Source organism: Tenrec ecaudatus, chromosome 9 (assembly GCF_050624435.1).
Source record: "Tenrec ecaudatus isolate mTenEca1 chromosome 9, mTenEca1.hap1, whole genome shotgun sequence".
Lineage (NCBI taxonomy): Eukaryota > Metazoa > Chordata > Mammalia > Afrosoricida > Tenrecidae > Tenrec > Tenrec ecaudatus.
Genome location: NC_134538.1, coordinates 1,347,681 through 1,369,008, shown reverse-complemented (window position 1 = coordinate 1,369,008; position 21,328 = coordinate 1,347,681). Strand labels below are relative to the sequence as shown.

Here is a 21,328-nt window from a genome sequence, read left to right as displayed (position 1 = left end):
GCTGTGTTTCCAGGTGGGAGAGTTCCTTTCTTCGCGACCAGGACCTCCAGGCCTGAGGAACACAGGGTTGCTGGGACAGGAAGTAAAAATGCTGCAAGGGGATCACTAGGAGTAATAGTGAGTGGTGCCACTCCAGCTTCCACCCCCTTGGTTCCTGGACCCATGAATTCTGGCTATTGGAGACACAGCACCATATATTGGCCGCTGGTTTAGAGTGCATACAGCTTCCTGGAGAACATTGCCCCAGCCCCGCAAGTTGTTGCCACCTAGTTGGCGCCGTAATTGTGTCTTTAGGAGCCCATTCCATCGTTCTATCAAGCCGGCAGCTTCAGGATGATGAGGAACATGATACGACCAGTGGATTCCATGGGAATGGGCCCATTGCCGCACTGTATTTGCTGTAAAGTGAGTTCCTTGATCTGAAGCAATGCTATGTGGGATGCCATGCCGGTGGATGAGGCTTTCTGTAAGTCCACAAATAGTAGTTTTGGCAGAAGCATCACGTGCAGGGAAGGCAAATCCATATCCAGAGTAGGTGTCTATTCCAGTAAGAACAAAACGCTGTCCCCTCCATGATGGAAGTGGTCCTATGTAATCAACCTGCCACCAAGTTGCTGGTTGATCTCCCCGAGAATTGTCCCATATCTTGGACTTAATGTTGGTTTCTGTTGCTGGCAAATGGGACACTCAGCAGTGGCAGTGGCCAAGTCAGCCTTGGTGAGTGGAAGTCCATGTTGCTGTGCCCATGCATAACCTCCATCCCTGCCGCCATGTCCACTTTGTTCCTGTGCCCATTGGGCGATAACAGGGGTGGCAGAGGAAAGAGGAGGACCAGTCTCCACAGCGCGTGTCATCTTATCCACTTGATTATTAAAGTCCTCCTCTTCAGAGGTAATCCTTTGGTGAGCGTTCACGTGAGATACAATTAACTTTACTTTCTTGGCCCATTCAGAGAGGTCCATCCACATACTTCTTCTCCACATCTCCTTGTCACCAATTTTCCAATCATGGTCCTTCCAATTCCCTGACCATCCAGCCAAGCCATTAGCCACAGCCCATGAATCAGTATATAATCTCACATCTGGCCATTTTTCCTTATATGCAAACTGAATGGCCAGGTGCACTGCTCAAAGTTCTGCCCATTGGGAAGATTTCCCTTCACCACTGTCCTTTAGGGAGATCCCAGAAAGGGGTTGTAGTGCTGCTGCTGTCCACTTACGAGTGGAACCTGCATATCGTGCAGAGCCATCTGTAAACCAAGCATGACTTTTTTGGTCTTCACTTAAAGTATGGTAAGGAACTCCCCAGGAGGCCATAGGTGTAGACTGAGAGAAAGGAGGCAATGTGACAGGACTGGAGATTGTGGGCATTTGGGCCACTTCTTCATGCAGCTTACTTTTTCCTTCAGGTCCTGCTTTGGCCCGATCTCGTATATACCACTTCCATTTAACAATGGAGTGTTGCTGCGCACGTCCAACTTTATGATTACGTGGGTCAGACAATACCCAGTTTATGATAGGTAATTCAGGCCTCATGGTGACTTGGTGGCCCATGGTGAGACGTTCAGTCTCCACCAAGGCCCAGTAACAGGCCAACAGCTGTTTTTCAAAGGGGGAGTAGTTGTTTGCAGAGGCTGGCAAGACTTTACTCCAAAATCCCAATGGTCTACGCTGTGATTCACCAATAGGGGTCTGCCAAAGACCCCACACTGCATCTTTATCTACAACTGACACCTCTAGCACCATTGGGTCAGCTGGATCATATGGTCCCAGTGGCAAAGCAGCTTGCACGGCAGCCTGAACTTGTTGAAGAGCCTTTTCTTATTCTGGGCCCCCACTTAAAAATGGAGGCTTTTCGTGTCACTTGATAAATAGGTCGAAGTAGAACACCCAAGTGAGGAATATGTTGCCTCCAAAATCCGAAGAGGCCCACTAGGCGTTGTGCCTCTTTTTTCTTCGTTGGGGGAGCTAAATGTAATAGCTTATCCTTCACTTTAGTAGGAATATCTCGACATGCCCCACACCACTGGACCCCTAGAAATTTTACTGATGTGGAGGGTACCTGAATCTTTGTTGGGTTAATTTCCCAACCCCGTGTATGCAGATATTGTACCAATGAATCTAGAGTCTTTGATACATCCTCCTTAGTGGGTCCAATCAGCATAATGTCATCAATATAATGGACCAGTGTGACATTTTGTGGGATAGACAGGTGGTCAAGGTCCCTTCGGACTAAATTATGGCACAGGGCAGAAGAGTTGATGTACCCCTGGGGGAGAGTTGTGAAAGTATACTGTTACCCCTGCCAGGTAAAGGCAAACTGCTTCTGGTGGTCCTTTGAGACTGGTATGGAGAAGAAGGCATTAGCCAGATCAATAGCTGCATACCATGTGCCAGGAGAAGTATCAATTTGCTCAAGCAATGTAATCACATCTGGGACAGCAGCTGCAATTGGAGTCACCACCTGGTTAATTTTACGATAATCCACTGTCATTCTCCAGGATCCATCTGTCTTCTTTACAGGCCAGATTGGTGAATTAAATGGGGATGTAGTAGGAATCACCACGCTTGCATCTTTCAAGTCTTTGATGGTGGCACTGATCTCTGCAATCCCTCCAGGAATGCGGTACTGCTTTTGGTTTACTTTACTATTTTCCTAGGTAATGGCAATTCTAATGGTGTCCACTTGGCCTTTCCTACCATGATAGCCCTTATTCCACATTTTAGGGATCTGATATGGGGGTTCTGCCAGTTACTAAGTATATCTATTCCAATGATGCATTCTGGAACTGGGGAAATAACCACAGGATGGCTCCGGGGGCAACTGGACCCACAGTGAGGCGTTCTTGAGCTAAAACTCCATTGATAACTTGACCTCCATAAGCCCCCACTCTGATTGGTTGGCCTTCGAAACATTTTGGGTCTCTTGGAATTAGTGTCAGTTCTGAGCCAGTGTCTAGTAATCCCCGAAAAGTTTGATTATTTCCTTTCCCCCAATGAACAGTCACTCTTGTGAAAGGCCACAGGTCCCTTTAGGGAAGGCTAGAAGAAAGACTGACAGTATAAACCTTCAGTGATGTAGCAGGATCCTCCTTACAAGGGACCTCAACTTACAGCGATACAGTCCACAGGCTAGGCATCCCACAGGTAGTGTACCCCTTTAAACTGAGGCACAGAACAAGCAATGCGAGGCTCACCGAGCCATTTATCCCTCTGCCCTTCAGTTAATCCTACTTTTGTTTATCGGCCAGGCTGGCACAACAAACTATGGCAGGCCACTACCCTGCTGACTTGTGGGGGCGGGTCTTGTTTGGTTCTGAGTCAAAGTCAGCTTCATTCCAAGAATCACCTGGTGGGCCTGTAGGTATGTACAGCCACTATGGAAATCAATTTGGAGATTTCTCAAACAGATGGTAATTGAGTTACCGTACGACCCAGCAATCCCCCTACTGGGCATATACCCTGAAGAGGCAAGAAACAAACCATAGCCAGACATCTGTGCTCCAATGTTCATTGTGGCACAGTTCATAATTGCAAGGAGTTGGAAACAACCCAAATTTCCATCAACCGAAGAATGGATTAAAAACTGTGGTACATACATACAATGGAGTACTATGCATCGCTACAAAGCAGTGATGAACGCATGAAGCATACCACCGCATGGGAAGACCTGGAGGAAATTACGCTAAGTGAATTAAGCCAAGCACAAACGAAGAAGAATAACATGAATCCGCTGAGGTAAGTTTACATATATATAAAAAAGAAAGAACAGAAAAGTAAATGCAAAAGGGGAACAAGGGGAAAGCTACTGTATACAAACACTCCAGGGGTGAGACCCAGGTAGTATGGCAGGGGCCAGACCAAATCCAGGGGTACATATGGTAGCCAACTAAAAAGCGGGTGGGGAGAGGAAAGAAAAAGATGTGTGATGGGGGAATAGGCCACTGGCCCACCCAAGGGGAGGGTATTGTTTGTCTCCACAGGGAAAGAGGGACTAGATTCAAAGCCAGACAAGGCAAGGAGTGGGGAGCCAGTGGAGGGGCCTGAGGGCTCGGCCCCCATACCAGCCCCTCTCCACAGAAGAAATTACTTGAGAGGACGACACTGAAGCTGCAGCTAGGGGAGAGGGGCATGTCTGATCAGAGCACATGGGAGCAAAATGAAGGGGGAGGAAGAGAGAGTGGAGCACATCCTGGCTCATTAGAGGCTTGGATGACAATATCCCCGCTCTGAAAAGCCAATGGACAGAGTGGACCATATGGATAATCCCACTAGAGACACACCGTCCCTTGATGGCCCACTGCCCTAAGGGGGACAACACTGGAGACTCAGTATCGGGACTGGCCCAGACTGACCCTGTGACACCGAGGCAAACCACTAAAAGCATGTGGTAGAGCAACCGTGGGAGCAGAGCAGGGAGCCCCTGAGGGAGTACAAAGGACAGACTCTGGGGCCAGAGCGTGGCACCCCATTGGACCTGACTGAAGGACATGCCTAGAAATCAAAAATCAGACCTTGATCTATTTACAGGTTTTTCTTTCTTTTAAAAGTTTTTTCTTTTAATTAATTTATTCTTCTATAGGTAATTGGTTTGCTTTTTTGTTGTCATCACTGAGTTCTCACTCATAGCCTATCTTGCTATGGCTTGATTTTTGGTGCATATTATCTCTATAGATCTATCTAGATAAGATAGGCTGGATGAATAGTCTGGAGGAGAAAACAACGGGACCAATGCTTCGGGGTGGGGGGGACACGGGAGAGGGGGAGGCGGGGTAAGGAGGTGGTGCTGACCAACCCAGGGACAGGGGAGCAACAGTGATCCAAAATCAGTGGCAAGGAGGGTGTGAGAGGCCTGGTAGGGATTCAGCAAAGGCAATGTAACAGAGAGAAATTACTGAAACCCAAATGAAGGCTGAGCATGATAGTGGGACAAGAGGAAAATAAAAGCAAATAGAGGAAAGAACTAGGTGACAAAGGGTATTTATAGAGGTCTAAAGACTGGAATGTACATATGTAAATATATTTATATAAGAGTGTGGGGAAACAGATCTACACGCATACATTTATAGGTTTAGTACTAAGGCAGCAGATGGACATTGGGCCTCCACTCAAGCACTCACTCAATGCAGGAACATGTTGTTCTATTAAATTGGCATTCCCGGATGCACATCTTCCCGACACGATTGCTGAAGAAAAATGTGTGCATAAGCAAATGTGATGAAGAAAGCTGATGGTGCCCAGCTATCAAAAGAGATAGCATCTGGGGTCTTAAGATTTGAAGATAAACAAGCGGTCATCTAGCTGAGAAACAACAAAGCCCACATGGAAGAAGCACACCAGCCTGTGTGACCACGAGCTGTCAAAGGGATCAAGTATTAAACATCATGGAACAAAATATCATATCATTGTTAATGTGGGTGAATGCAGAGTGGAGACTCCAAGCCCATTGGTAGGCAACTGGACACCCCCTTACTGAAGAGTTGTGGGGAGGAGATGAGCCAGTCGGGATGCAGGGTAGCAACGATGAAACATATAACTTTCCTCTAGTTCTGAAATGCTTCCTCTCCACCCACCCACTATCATGATCCCAATCTATCTTACAAATCTGGCTGGACCAGAGGATGTACATTGGTACAGAGAGCAACTGGAAACACAGGGAATCCAGGACAGATGACTCCTTCAGGACCAGTGGTGAGAGTGGCGATGCCTGGAGCGTGGAGGGAATGTGGGGAAGAAAGTCCCCAATAAAATGATTTTTTTAGTGAAAATAAAAGAGGAGCTGGTACCAAGTATTGAAATAGTAAATGTTTAGAAAATGATGATGGTAACATATATACAAATATATTTGATACAACTGATGTATGTATGAGCTGTAAGAGCCCCCCAATAAAATTATCTTTGAAAAAAAAAAAGAATCACCTGGTCAACATCTGCTTGCATTTTTCTCCTCACTCTCACTTCATTTATAAATCGGAGCCCCCACAAGCCAGAGGGTGAGTCTGGGGGATGTCCAGCTGTTCTGGGGGAGTGGGGTGGCGAGGTGGAGGAAAATGAGGCTCAGCTGACAGGGAGCAGCTACTGTTTCCTCAAGTCTGCTACACAACTGTTTGGAAAACAGGGAAAAGGGATAAAGCTCATAATTTCCTGAGTCCTCCTTTAGCTCAGAAGTCTTAAGGAAATATCATTTACTATCATGAATTGTTGACTGTGAGCGCTAGAAATAAGGAGTTTGTATGGGGACTGAAGTGTGAAATTTCCCATTATCGTATAATTCCATTTGTTGACAAACTTTTGGAGACTCCCCCTCGTGTATATATACACTTATTGGTTGATCTGTGTGTGTGAATATATATACATTTATATACATATGTGTATATACATTTTTAAAAAGGTATCCCCCCATTGAAGCAAGTCAACCCCACAGAAGAGACATTTGCATTAGTTGAAGTATGCAGAGATAGAGCAGTGCGTAAGGTACTCACTGTGAGGTGCCTGAAGCTAAAGATAAGAAAGCCCTTTGAGAGGGAAGCATACCTTGAGGAGGGACAGACTGCTCAGAGAAGGTGTTCTGGAGAAATCTAAATAAAGCATCACTGGAGCGAGGGGCCTGCAGGAGAACGCTCTCGGGAGAGAGACTTACACACAGATGGAGCAGGAGTCAGCTGCCACCCTGGATGGAAGCCCCAATGGCTGACTATGGCCTTGCACGTCAGACTGTGCCTGACTGGTGGACCACCCACTTCAAAGCTGCTTCCATCCAAGAATTCCCTGTGGAAAACCTCTCATCTGCTTAGCTATTACTCAGATTATTGGGCTTTCCATATGATTTGAATTTATATCCTATCTCATTAGAGTCATTTTAACTTTCATGGGGATGATGGCCTAGCACCCCATGAGGTGATTCTACTCTGTCCTACAGGGTCACTGTGAGTTGGCATCAACTCAATGGCAATGGTTTGGGTTTAGGGGGTTAGGTAGCAAAAGTATGCTAAAATAAAACATCCCACCTGCCTCTTAAGTTTTAAGAAGGTAAATTCTTTGAGTAGTTAAATTTATAAAACCCTAATTAGAGGTAGGTAGAAATATATCAGTCCCCAATGATTCTGGTTCAAGGAATTCTCTGCTTTATTGCTCCCCAACCCAACCAAGATTAGGGAAGTTCGGGGTGAGGAGGAACCACCGTCCCAGACTTTTGGGTCCAGGACAACTGAGGAGAGGCCCAGGGATGCTTTCTACAGCTCAGATGGCAAGAAATGTCTTTAGAAAGCTGTGTCCTCAGATTGGGCCTGGGGACCAAAGAGCTGCTCAGCAATGACCTTGCCATCGTACTTGGGCAGTGAGCCCCCAAAGTCAGCAGGCAGGATGTCCTCATCAATCTCCTGGAAGAAGCCAGAAAGGTCATCTCCGTGGACAAAGACCTGCAAGGAGGCAGGAGAGAGAGCTGAGGAAGAGGGGCCACAGCAGCAGCCAGCCCTGCCTGGGGACTTCCTTCTGCATGGGGTTCCATGGGGCATCGTTGGCGTGGTCGTCTCTTACTCAGGAGTGTGCTCCGGAACCTGAGTGGAGCCCAGGGACTCTCTTCCCCATCCCCTCCCTCTCCTCCCTCCACAAACCCATTCTTGCAGCCCCATATTCACACACTGGCTGCACTGAGTGAGTGAGTCACTCACTGAACACCTCCCAGAGGGCAGGCCCCCACTCACCCTCTCGAGCAGCTTGCTCTTCAAGAAGGGTTTGACCACATTATAGGTGGTGGTGAAGTACCACGGCTGGTGGATGAAGTGGATGGCTTTGAAGCGGGCTGGGAAGGAGTCCTGGGAAGAAGTGACAGAGGCCCCCAGGTCCTCAAAGGTGCCCACAGCCCACCCCTACACCCTTGTCCCTTGGCACTGCCTTTCCCAGCCCCCTTAGTAGCCACAGAAGGAATTTAGCCAATGGCTCCATCCCCTGACCCACCAGAAGGGGGCTCTGGTGTCACTGACACTACAACTGTAAGGAATTCTGAGAAGCCATGGATCCCAGCCCTCTGGTTGATGACACCAGGATCCTTCACAGCTTTGCTCGGTTTGGGGGTCACCGGGTCTTTCCCAAACCCGCTTGTAGATTAAAAGGGCAGCAGTCACTCCAGGACAAAGCCCAGAAGATCAGGCAAGAAGCAGGAGTGGCCATAGTAACCCAGGGAGACAGTGGGCTATGTGATGCTACCCTGTGGGGGCTGCAGTCAGTGGCATGACACGAAATGGGTATGACTTGTTCCGTGGGAAAAGATTCATTCTGTAAGCCTTCACTCAATGCCCTATCAGGTTAAAAAGCGAGATGCTGCTGCTGCTGCTGTTGGGTGCTGTGGAGTCAGTTCAGGCTCACGGCAAGCCTGGGCACAACAGAAGGAAATGCTCACTGCCTGCTCCTGTGCCTCTGAGCCGCTGTGATCTGGGAGCCTTCCTGGTGCAGCCCCGGGGTGGATTCATCTTGTCAAGGGCCTCCTCTTTTTCCCTGCCCCGCTCCTTGGCCATGCATGATGTCCTTAATAAAGATAATAGCACCTAAGAAAAAGAGCTGGAGCGGGGCAGCGTGACACACAGTGCTGAGTGACCTGAGAAGCCATTTGATTTCCTGAACCTCTGTTTCCAGGTTTGCAAAGTGAAGGAGAGGAGTACGGGGGGATGGCTCTCAAAGAGTAAGTGAAATCATTCATGTAATTATGAGGGGACTTCAAAAAGTTTATAAAAAGAGGCCTTGCTCGTGGTAGTTACATAATCTGTGGTCAACTTGAGACTATTAAAGAGTGAAGGGGTGGAGTTTAGCCTGTCAAACAGGTCACAGCTTAATGGCCTCATTTGGAGGTTTGAAGGAGATAAATAGCTCATTGGAGGTGGGACACAGGCACGCTCTCGGTGATACATTCCTGTTGCCAAGACACATGGAGCCATGCTGATGGCAGCCAACGTCTTGGAGCTGGAGGAGCCACGTGGAGACCCACGCCAGCACTAAGATGCTTCCACTGCCACTGGAGCCACAAGACCTTCCACCCACTGGCCTGTGATCTTCCTGCACTCGGCATCATTGCATGTGTTGCGTGAGGCTGAAGAGGAATTTACAGACTGGTACTGGACATTTAGGCTAATATTGGACTTATGGACTTGATCTGGACCGGGCTGGGATGTTTTCTTAATGTACAATTACTCTTTATCTAAAGCTCTTTCCTATACACATATAGTGTCAATGAATTCGTTTCTCTGGTCAACTCGGGCTAACCCATTGCCTTTTCATTCCATTTCCCCGAGAGTTTTTGGAGGCCCCTCAGACTTGGCCAATGGTCAATCATCACAGAAGGGTGTGTAGTTGGGAGTATGGTTGTTCTTGCTCTTTCCTGGCTCCAGGAAGCTGTCTTTTTAGTTCCCTTCTAGCACTGTGAAACCAAACCAGAAAACCTCTCCCCACCTGGAAGAGGCCTCACCTGGAGCATGTCCACCATCTTCCTGAGATCCGAAGCTCGGAGCCCAGCAGCCTGCTGCATGGTAAATCCCTTGAAGTTCTCAATAATGCAGAATCCATTGATTTGGGTTTCCTCGTTTTCCAGTAGCTTCTCCAAGATGAAGCAGTAAGCCTGCAGGATCTTGACAAAAGTGAAGAGGCTGTAAGAGGCAGCCTACGAGGATCGTGACAGCTCAGGGCCCTGAGAGGAGAGCTCACAGGTGTGAGTGCACCCCAAGAAAACACCTTGCATGTTATGTCTATAATTAGATATGGATTATCTATTGGACTGGTTATTACGGTACTTTCCGAATAGTAGAAAACAACCCACATGCTCACCAAAAACAGACTGGCTAAACCAGGGTAGGGAGTCCCTGGAATACCAATGGCCAATGTGCTCAGTGAGAGATGGGAGGTGGGATGTTCAAGCACCCCCACAGGGGCCTCAGAAGAAAGGCGTGGTGGTGTACTTCCCAACCAAGCTAACGTTGACAACCCAACACAGCACACATGCAGTCAGGTGAGTCAGGGCCACCATGAGCCAGAGTTAATTTTCTGCCAACTGATTGGTTGGCTGGTTAATTTATGATACACGTGGGCTGTGGAATATTCTGAGCAGTTAAAAAGCTATATGGATTATGATAAGGAAAATATTCATGCTGTATTAATATATTTTAAAACATTTTAAAAAGCCTTTGTAGGGTCTGATCTCATTTTTTACAATATGAATATTTATGTCTGAGGAAAGATGGGGGAAATGTCTATTACCAAATACATCTGGGTGGTAGAAACATGGTTAGATAATTTCAAGTTTGTGGAGGATAGTACTTAAAGTGGGTAGGTATTGCTTATATAGTAGGAAAAACCATCTATATTTTAAAAATCTTTTCCTTAACATATATGTGTCTCAGACCTAAAAATCAGCATCTTATTTAATAGCCAATACTGGCAACATTCTTAATAATGTCAGAACTAAGATAAGAATACTCACTATCTCTACCACCCTTTAACTTTATTTAGCTGAAAATATCAGCTAATTAAAATATACATGTTTCTTTAAAAACAAACTCCCTGAAGATTCCTTACTGCTCACACCTAAATAGTGGTCTGAGGGGCGTAAAAGAAAGAGGAGGAAAAGTAAAATTGAAATGGATTCTTCAGTGACAAACGAGATCATCTTAAATAAATATTTTTAATTGGACATACAAACTAGAAAAGAAGAAGAAAAACAGTGGTCTCTTTGCCTTTTAAATTATATGATGGAACCCAAAAGAATTAACTATAAAGCTAACAGAAATAACGAGATACTCCAGCACGGTTGCAAAATCACTGGACAAAACCAGTCATCTCTGTGTATACAAATAATAACCAAGAACCAATTTGCAAATAAAATGAAATGAAAAGTCTCACGGATCCAACAGTGGCCAAAGAAAACACTTTGCATAAACTGAATGGGAAATGTGCAAAACATTCCCCTGAAAACCGAAAGCCAGGCTTGAATAAGATGAAAGGTGTCCCTTGTTTGGGGCACAGATGTGACACTCATGAAAGACTGCAAGTTTCCATTTACATTCAGCGTGATTCCAGTGAAAGACTCCTAACACTTCTAGAGCTAGACAAGATCATTCTAAAGTTCACGGGGCGGGGGGGGGGGGGGGGGGGGCGGGGGGGGCGGGGGCGGCACTAAGCATGCAAAAATATCTAAGAGGGGGAAAAAACAGCTAAAAAAGAGGAGCAAAGTGTTGGCTCTAATCCCAACTACATGGACAGCTGCCCCTCCCCCCAGAAGAATTTACTTCAGAGGACAGCACTGAAGCTACAGCTCAGGGAGAGGGACATGCCTGCTCAGAGCACATGGGAGCAAATGAAGGGGGAGGAAGAGAGAGTGGAGCACATCCTGGCCCACCAAGCCTTGAGGACGACATCCCTGCTCAGAGCAGCCAATGCACAGAGAGGACCATATGGCCGGCCCCACTATAAGACACGACATCCCTCACTGACCCATAGCCCTACAAGGGACAACACTGGAGACACAGTGTGGGAATTGCGCCTGATCTGGTCTCACCACACCGAGGCAAAACACTAAGGGCGTGCAACAGAACAGTAAGGGTAGCAGAGCGAGGAAGTCCCGAGGGAGTACCAAAAATAGACTTTGGGCCCAGGGCATGGCACCCTATCAGACTCAACCAGAAAACACTCCTAAAGGTCAAGAAATAGACCTTGAACTATTTATATATATCTATATAAGATAGGCAGTATAAATAATCTGGAGGAGAAAACAACAGGACTTGGGGGTCAGGGGGAAGAAGTAGTATTAACAAACCCAGGGATAAGGGAACAACAAATGATCCAAAATTGGTGGCGAGGAGGGTGTAAGAGGCCTGCCTGGTAGGGCTTGCTTGATCAAGGGCAATATAACCAAGAGGAATTACTGAAACCCAAATGAAGGCTGAGCAGGATAGTGGGACAAGAGGAAAGTAAAAGGAAAGAGAGGAAATAAGTAGGAGGCAAAGAGAAATTATAGAGGTCTAATTACAGGCATGTACATATATAAATGTATTTATATAAAATGATAGAGAAATAGATCTATGTGCATATATCTATATAGGTTTAGTATTAAGGTAGCAGATGGGCATTGGACCTCCACTCAAGTACTCCCTCAATGCGAGAACACTTTGTTCTATTAAATTGTCATTCAAAAAAATAATAAATAAATAAATAAATTGGCATTCCATGATTCTCACCTTCTCAACACGATTGCTGAAGACAAAGCAGGTGCTTTGTGAAGCAAATGTGGTGAAGAAAGTAGATGGTTCCCAGCTATCAAAAGATACAGCGTCTGGGGTCTTAAAGGCTTGAAGTTAAACAACTGGCCATCTAGTGGAGAAGCAACAAAGCCCATATGGAAGAAGCACACCAGCCTGTGTGATCAGGAGGTGTCAAAGGGATCAGGTATCAGGCATCAAAGAACAAAAAATCATATCATTGTGAATGAGGGGGGTGTGCGGAGAGGGGACCCAAAGCCCATCTGTAAGCAAATGGACATTCCGTTACAGAAGGGTAACAGGGAGAAGATGAGCCAGTCAGGGTGCAGGGTGGCAACAATAAAACATACAACTTTCCTCTAGTTCCTAAATGCTTCCTCCCCTTCCCCCACAACTGTCATGATCCCAATTCTACCTTACAAATCTGGTAGACCAGAGGATGTACACTGGTACAGATAGGAACTGGAAACACAAGGACTCCAAGACAGATAAACGCCTCAGGACCAATAATGAGAGTAGCGATAGCCAGGAGGGGAAGAGAAAGGTGGGGTAGAAAGGGGGAACGAATTACAAGGATCTACATATACCCCCCTCCCTGGGGGACAGACAACAGAAAAGTGGGTGAAGGGAGACATTGGACAGTGTAAGATGTGACATAATAATAATTTATAAATTATCAAGGGTTCATGAGGGAGGGGAAAAATGAGGAGCTGATACCAAGGGCTCAAGTAGAAAGTAAATGTTTTGGGAATGATGAGGGCAACAAATGTACAAATGTGCTTGACACAATGGATGGATGTGTGGATTGTGATAAGAATTGTATGAGCCCCCAATAAAATGATTTAAAAATAAAAGAGGAGCAATAAGGATGGAAGTAACCCTAATGGATATTCAACATTCCATAAAATCTCTGAATTTAACTTAGTGCAGCATTGGCCTGTGGACAATCCAGGAATAGACTCAAGACCATATGGAAAGTATCTCCCTGGGTAGTGGAAGGGTGAGCATCATAGGCTGTTAATGAAGAAACTCACTCCTGAGTCCACCCCAGGGGCCCCAGGAGAAACTCCTGGCAATCTGGTAAAAAATCAACCACAGCCGGTCCTCCCAACCACTGCACCTGGCAACCCAGCTTTGAGAAAGCTCTCGGTGCCCCGAGGTCCACAGGCATCTGACAAGCGCCCTCCTTACAGCCAAGAGGCCCATAAGGAAGGTCAGCAAGGCCAGCAGCCAGCGGAAGGGGCAGTGAAGGAGCAGCCCAAGAGGAGATCAGCGGAGGTTGGCCTCGAAGCCCGCGCCTGCAAAAGTGGAGCCGAAGCCAAAAAGGCAGCAGAAAAGGATAAATCTTCCCATTTTAAAAAGTGCAAGCGAAAGGGAAAACAGGCTGAAGTAACGAACCAAGAAGCTAAAGGAGAGTTATCTGCCGAACATGGAGAAACAAAACAAGCCCAGCCTCTGCTGACAACGCTTATCTACCATGCCCTCTCAGTGGGCCCTGCCAGCTCCCTTCTTGGACACTCCCGAGGAAGAACTCTGGCAACTGCTTTGTACATGCAACTTTTTTAGAAACATTTTTAAGAAGGAGGAAATCCCACTTCATACCATTTTTTATGTGTGCTTCATTTTTAAGATGTGAAATCGTTTACTGGTTGTTTAGTTTTTGGTACATCTAGGAATCGTGGGGTGTTGAATTGTGGGAAGATTTCTTCTACCATCTTGGGTGTCAATGCATGGTATGGGGGGTGTGTGAGTAGTTTTTATCCCTCATACTTAATGGCAACTTGGCGTCACTGTCGTGCCTCTGTACGACGTGAACATTCACATTTTTGTTTCCATTTTGGTTTTGTTTAAGTTGAATTGTGTCTGAAAACCATTCAGCTGTCAGAGTTTGCTTGTCAGCGCTGTGTGCATTCTGTAACACCTGTGGTCATGGTAACTTTCCTGATCGCTTTGTTCGGTGCTGTGAAGGCGTCAACATGTGCGTGAAATGTGTGAGACATTAAATGGTGGATGAGTGGGACTTAAGATGTAACATCTTATCAACATTTGAAGGTAGTGGTACTTGATAAATCTCTTCTAAAATTTGCCTCCAAATTTCCTTTCAAGCAAGAAAGTCATTGGATTTTAGAAAAGAATTGTATCTACATGCCATTTGAAGATTTGGGCACATGTGTTAAGAATTGTGTACAAACTATTCATAATGTCTCTGTGCTGATGCCAGTAAAAACCCTGGGAGGAGGATGCTGGGAAAAACAAAACAAAACCCTGTGAAAGACAGTTCAACACTGGCCACATGGGGCCACTATGAGTTTGAGCTGACTCCCTGGCAAATGAAAATGCAGGTGATGGAGATGGCTTTTCCATCACCTTGTAATAAACGATGTTGGGCTCACTGGACAACATCGTCTAAAATGCATTTGTACTCCTTTAAAAAATAAGAAAACACACACAAAAAATGTTGAATTAACAAAAAATAAGAAAACCAACTTTTTAATAGGTTGGATGGCACACGTCCAAGTTCTGCAAAGATAAATGCCAACCTCTCACCCGGGAGCCCACTTCTCAGGGTTCTGTGTCGGGAGAGTGAAGAACTCAGGCGGGAGTCAGTCCCAGCCTGTTCCCAGCTGTGTGACCTCTGGCTTTCAGTTTGCAACAGGTTTGAGAGAGAGACCTGTGTTTTTTGGACTCTTGCTTCTTCCACATCCACTCATCCCTGTTGGCTCGGTCCCGCTCAGCTGTTCACATTTGGCAGGGCTGACCCCAGCCTGGGCAGCTGCATTTGGCGGGCACACGCAGGGGCAGTTCCAGATTGGCCATTGGTCCCAGCCCACAAAGTTGCCAGCTTTTCCAGCTGCCCCCGCGCACCCTGGGAATTCTCCTGGTGCCTGGAAAGGTTTAGTGGTAGGTGACTCCCTACTTCCCTCCACGCCCCCTCCGGACCTCGGGCACCTGGGGAGACAGAAAGGAGGGGTCTAGTCGAGGGCAAGGTTGGGAGAGGAACCCAGCTGGAACCCCACTGACCTCATCAAAGGTGATCTCCTCCCAGTCCCAGTTCTCAATGTTGAAGAGCATGACCACCCGGCCATACTTGTCCCGCCTAGAAAGGACCCCAGGATACCCCGCCTCGATGGTGCAGCGGACAGCCTCTGGGGACAGATTGTCGAAGAGCTCGGGGTACTGCAGCCGGAAGCTGACATAACCTGAGGAGGAAGAACAGGGGTGCTCCCTCAGGAAGCTATCCCTCCCTCCACACCACACCCAGGGTGGCACAGGTGGGAGTCCAGAGTCTGGGGCTCCTCCAGGTAAATCCTGTGTGAGAACAAGCAAAATGTGTGACCTTTCTGAGCCCCGTGTATCCCCTCCCAAAAAAGTGGGTTAATAAGGAGGTGCGGTGCCATGTCACCAAATTGTTGTGGTAATCACGCCGGGGTCTAGAGTGAACATCACTTCGAAACTGAGCAAAGCATCAACTACAATCCTCAATACAGAGGCAATTATAGTTACTGTCTTTTCCTGTGGACACAAAACAAGGAGCCCTGGTGGCCCTGTGAGTTACACATGGGGCTGCTAACTGCACACAAGGTCGGTGGTTCAAACGCACCAGCTGCTCAAGGGAGAAAGAGGAGGTGGTCTGCTTCCTTAAAGATCAATAGTTCCTCCCCCCCCCATTATCATGAGCTCAATTGAACCTTACAAATCGAATTAGACCAGAACATGCACACTTACATATAAGAGCCTGCAACACAGGGAATCCAGGATGGATAAACCACTCAGGGCCAATAAGGAGAGTAGAGATACCAGGAGGAAAAGGGGAAGGTGGGGGGAGAAAGGGGACATAGATCACAGGGACGGACATATAACCCCCTCCCAGGGGGATGAGCAACAGAAAAGTGGGTGAAGGGCAACAGAGGATGATGTAAGATGTGAAAATAATAATCTATAACTTATCAAGGGTTCATGAGGGAGGAAAGGAGGGGAGGGAGGGACAAAATGAGGCTCTGATATCAAGGGCTCAAGTAGAAAGAAAATGCTTTGAAAATGATGATGGCAACATATGTACAAATGTGCTTGACACAATGGAGGGTTGTATGGATTGTGATAAGAAATTAATTAAATAAATGTTTAATTAAAGGGAAAAAAGATTGCTAGTTCCAGGGAAACCAGGATGAAGTTGCTATGCATCAGAATACATTTGATGACAGTGGGTGGGTATAGACACCAGGTACAGGTGTGGGCACTGAAGCAGGAGGGCAAGGCTAAGAAGAAGCTCCCAAGGTAAAACACACAGAAGGCTCACAGAAGGCTTCTACTCCCTCAAGTCCCATGCTGAACAGGTCGACTCTCTCCACCTGCAAACTTGGGCTCCTAAAAGGGTCAGGGCACCAGGAAGTGTTCAGAGAAAGCATGTGTCTCAGACACCGTCACTGCCCACCTCACTGCTCCAGGGACAATCCGGGCTCCTGGCCTTTGGAGCCACTAGCCTGGGTTGTTCTCCCCGAGATACCTGCCCGGCTGCCAGGCCCTCCTGTCCTCTGGCTCTTCTTCCTTCTAAAGTTCTCTGGGCAGCTGGGACCTCCCCTGTGACCTAAAGCTGCAGCCCCTCAATCCTATGTCCTTTGTATCCGCCTCTTTTTACTCTGGCCTTAGCCCTTACCTCAATGCGTACACTTCTAGTCTGTGCTAGTTTGCCGATTCCACCAATCCCATGAAAGTCCCATCAAGAAAGGGGCTTGTGCTCCTCTGTGCCCATGGGGTGGCACCACTTGACAATGAATCCGTATTCAAGGAACAAGGGAAGACGATACAAAAAATGTGCACACACCCAGGGGCTGCTCAGACACCCCAGGATTCCCCAGCCCCACCCCGTCTTCAGCCAGCCATCAGGCCCAGGGGATTCTGACCTTGGAGCTCAAAGGGGTGGCACCATCTTCAACTTTACTTTGCAGTCGGTTTGGGTACCCATGCCTCCACCCCACACTCCCATAGTCCCTAGACCCCAGAGGCAGTACCTAGGTTCTGGGCCCCAGTGGCTGAGTCCAGCGCACTATTCCCTGGGCACCTGATTTTGGCCATCCAGTTCTGTTCATTGAGTCTCAAGGCTGGGAGAGAGGAGCAAAGAGCGAGAGAGGCAGGCATCTGGCCCTGACAGACTTATCCATCTCTTCACTCATTGCTGCAGGGAGTTGGGTCTTAGCGGGAGTTCAGTTCACACCTCACACCCCCATCCTCCATGACACAGGGAAGGAGGGGTTCTTCGCACCAGGGAGGGCCTGAGTGAGGGTGCACACCATCCTCAGGACCCTCCTTCCCCTTCCCCTGCCTGCCCTTTCAGCCCAGCCTCACCTCTGAGCAGCTCATAGGCTCGCCCCACGTGGAACTTGCGTGCTCGGATGAAACGCAGGAAGAAGGTGCTGTCCCTTCCCTGCACCCTCTGCGCCACCGCCTGGGCCAGCTCCTCCCCTGCCGCTGCCTGCTGCTGCACCAGCTCCTGCAGTTCTCGAACCGCCGCCGCCCGAGTCTCCTCCCGCTCATTCAGCTCCTCCTTGGCCTGGAACAAGGACCATGGTGGGGACGCAGTCGTGTGTGTCCGCATGGAGGAGTAGGATGCTCATGTAGGTGGTAGGTGGCTCCCTCCTTCATGACCAGCTGCAGGGGCTGCACTTCCCCAGCACCACACACACCCCATTCCGTCCCCTTCCACCCACAATGGGCAGCCGCTACACTAGTAACCTCTCAGATGGTTTCATGCACTTGGATGAAAAGCGAGATGAAATGGCTCATCACAGCAGAACTCCCTGGTGCCTCCCTGGTTAAAGCATTCTGCTGCCAACTTAGAAACCAGCAGCTCAGATCCAGCAGGCTCCCCAGGGCAGGAATCCACCTGGCAGCCGTGAACTGCCTGGGGACGGGCTTGCTCATGGTAGGGTCATTTGCCGGACATAACCAGCAGCCTTAATATTGCTAGTAATAACAGCTTCCACTTGCTTCAAATACATGCTCTTGCTTTAAAAAAAAAGGGGGGGGGCGCCTAAACTCATGGCTGTTGAGCCATTTCTGGCTCATAGAAACTCTGTAAGATCAAGTAAAAATGCACCATAGTTTCTGAGATGATACCTCTTTAGGAGGGCCAACTGCCTCATCTTTCTCCCCTGGAGCCGCTGGTGAGTTCGAACGGCTCACCTCATGGGTAGCAGCCCACCCTTTAATTCGCTGTGCCACCAGGGCTCTGGAGTCTTTCAACCATATGATGTGTTTAATTTTGCTATAACCCATCACAGTTGGTATTCTCATCCCAGATGAGAATTCTCATTTCCAGAGGAATAGACCCAGGCTCCTGGAGGTGAAGATTCGTGCCCAGAGAGGTCTTGCTGGGATTCCTACTCGGGTGTGCTTTTAATGACTTCCCTCTGTGCCCTTCTGGGCTCCTTTGACCTTTTCAGAAACAAGACCATCCTGCAGGGGCGATAACAGCACCTTCCCCTGGAGATGCTCAGAAGACAAGGTTTGACTTGGTCCCTCAGGATTTACGCAGGCCAGGGGTTCTTATAAATGGTGGATGGCGGCAGGGGGCCCCATAGCTCAGGCTCGGCTCAGCTCCACTTCGTCCTCCCAGCACTCAGTCCCAGAAGATCTCTAACAACCTCTGAGCAGGACACACCATTTTCTTTCATAGGCACTGAAGGCGAGACTCGGGGAAAACATCTTCAAAGTCCCACAGCAAGTTGGGAAAGGGTCCGAATCCAGAACCCAGGCTTCTTGGCAAGACAGTGGGGGGCAGCACTTGGATCTAGTCCTTCAGGGTCACTTTGCTCCTTATATCTGAGTCCAGGCTGACCCCTGATCTAGACTCACCAGGCACTAGCGGCGCTTTTGGGGAACCATATAGATCCAGCATCTTTAGGCTATACTGGCCTGGGTGTTCCTGCGATGGCCTTGACTTCCAGGATGGCCCCTAGAATGGACCCCCAGGGTGACCTGGAGAACGGAAACTGTGCCTGTCCTAGTGGGCCTCACTCCTCCCCTTGGGTTACCTCACCTTTTGCAAGGTATGTCGGGGCAGCTGGCTACACGGGCCAAAGACAGGTCCATGGTCCTTGGTGGTAAGCCTCTCCATCTGGCAATGAAGATCCTGTTCATCCTCAGGTACCATGCGGAATGTGCCCACCTAGGCCGTGGAGACAGGAAGAGGCAGGAGCAGGTCCAGGTTGGCTTGATCAAACCAGGCAGGGGTTCTGCTCAAACCCGAAGCCGGTTGTCTTGCCCAGGGTCTCTGTTAAGGCTCCCTGCCGCTGGAGTGGGGGCTGGGGCTAGGACCACAGAGAGGGCCCAGGTGTGTGCTCACTTCCCAAGCAGAGCAGATGATAATGAAACAGGGATGGTGAGAAGGAAGGAGAAAAGGTGAGTGGGGAGAGCCCAGGGTTCCGGAGTACTCACCCCCTCCGACATGTTGCCTCTGCAAGACATTGAACCTTCAGAAGAAGAGAGGTCTCCCGGCCTCTGTCCTGACCCCTCCAGGCAGCCCCTGCAGGGGGGTGGTGAGTGAGGGGGGGCTTCAGAGTGGTTGGGGGAGCATTCCATTACCCTTTTATGCCATCAGCTTAAAATTTCCCCATCAACTTTCTGAAGAGCCCTCACAGGAGAGTTGCTGATCTGGCCTCAGGTTAGTGGATCTCAGACCACCTAGAGGAGATTGAAGGGACCTCAGGCATTTGTTAGAAATGCAGATGCCTGGACCCCACTGCTTCCTGCCTGGCTCAGGGGGTGTGGCCTGGGATACCCCCTGGGAAGCACTGCTTTGTGGAGGGGTACACACACACAAACACTGCCCCCTCAGCCCACAAGCCCGTAAGACACTTGGTGGCCTCAGCTGCTCCATCACTTCAAGCAAAGGGACCTGTAGGATCCTGCCTCGCCGCCCTGGTCCCAATGGAGCAAATCTCCATTGCCCATATGACCACCTGCTCACCACCTGGGTGTTTTGGGAAGTAGCGCCTCTGTTTTCAGCATCTCCCTCCCCCACCCAACCTAAATATTCCCAGTTCCTTTGAAGACCCTTCACCATCTTACTCTCAAATCTCATCTGGTTCATGGGTTATACCTAGCACGTAGTCACAGTTGTGAAGTGGCCCCGCTGGGACTTGAACCTGCGTTTGCCTGAGAGGGAGCTAGTTAGCTGTGACACCAGTCCCAGACAGCTCCAGGCCAGCGACAAAGAGAGCTGGGTTATAGAACTGCTTTAGGGTCAAAGAACCTGGATGGGGGTCTCGGTTTGTTATTTTCCACCCATGTGACCTGACGCAAGTTCTTTAACATTTCTGAATCTCAGTTTCTGTAAATGGGGAATGTTAATGACCCCCCCCCACCTCAAAAAAACAAAACAACAACCCCGAAACGAAACTAAACCTGTTATTTTCAAGTCAACTCCAAGTCATGGTGACTCACGTGCTTCTGCATTCCGTGGGGTTTTCAGTGGCTGGTTAGTCAGATCCTGTTTGGTGTCTGCTAGGCTTTCTAACAAAGCGCCCCTGGGAGGACTCGAACCAGCAGCCTTTTGATCTGTCGCTAAGCGAGTAATTATTTCCCTACCCAGGGATACGTTGGAGATAACAATACACGCACTGCCCTTAAACTGATTCCTTAAACTGTGGTGGCCCTGTGTGTGGCAGACCAGAATTTCCCAGGAGGGTTTCTGGCTGTGACCTTTCTGGGAAAGGGGGCCCTGTTGGCAGAGCCAGCGAAGTGTCAGGCTGCTAAAGGGAAGGTCTGTGCTTTGTACCCACCAGCTCTGTTAAGATGTGCAGTCTCCACACCCCTGGGGCCAGTTCGTTCTACTCTGTTCTAGAATCGAGAGGGTCCCTACGACTTGGGATTGACTTGACGGCAGTATGGATTCTGTGTGGAAGCTGAGCAGCAGGCCTTTCTTCCGTGCAGTTGGGTAGAGAGAAACCACCAGCAGCAGCGCTGAGCTGAGGAGTCAGTACAAGCTGCCTCCCCCACCCAGAGGCCTCGGGACTCATACCAAATCCACCGCCACCAACTCACTGCTTTGAGGCAACACTGACTCAAAGTGAGCCTCTGGGACAGGGTAGA

The 21,328-nt window shown here is 48.5% G+C and overlaps 1 protein-coding gene across 1 annotated transcript; it reads right to left on the bottom strand.

Moving 5' to 3' along the window:
* Nucleotides 1–7,258: 7,258 nt before the first annotated feature.
* RLBP1 (retinaldehyde binding protein 1) lies at nucleotides 7,259–19,684 on the bottom strand. Its single transcript, XM_075557451.1, has 7 exons — nucleotides 19,673–19,684; nucleotides 19,275–19,403; nucleotides 17,582–17,786; nucleotides 15,260–15,438; nucleotides 9,457–9,615; nucleotides 7,703–7,813; nucleotides 7,259–7,417 (listed from the first exon to the last, which is right to left on the bottom strand). The coding sequence occupies exons 1-7, from the start codon at nucleotides 19,682–19,684 to the stop codon at nucleotides 7,259–7,261; spliced, it is 954 nt and encodes a 317-aa protein (XP_075413566.1).
* Nucleotides 19,685–21,328: the final 1,644 nt, after the last annotated feature.

What these genes read in the sequence shown, in the direction of transcription:
- RLBP1 (XM_075557451.1), bottom strand. An exon ending in CCCGACATACCTTGCAAAAG is followed by an intron (nt 17,787 to 19,274) that starts GTGAGGTAACCC and finishes TCCTTGTTCCAG; the next exon opens with GCCAAGGAGGAGCTGAATGA. An exon ending in AGATGGTGGACATGCTCCAG is followed by an intron (nt 7,814 to 9,456) that starts GTGAGGCCTCTT and finishes ACTTCTTCCCAG; the next exon opens with GACTCCTTCCCAGCCCGCTT.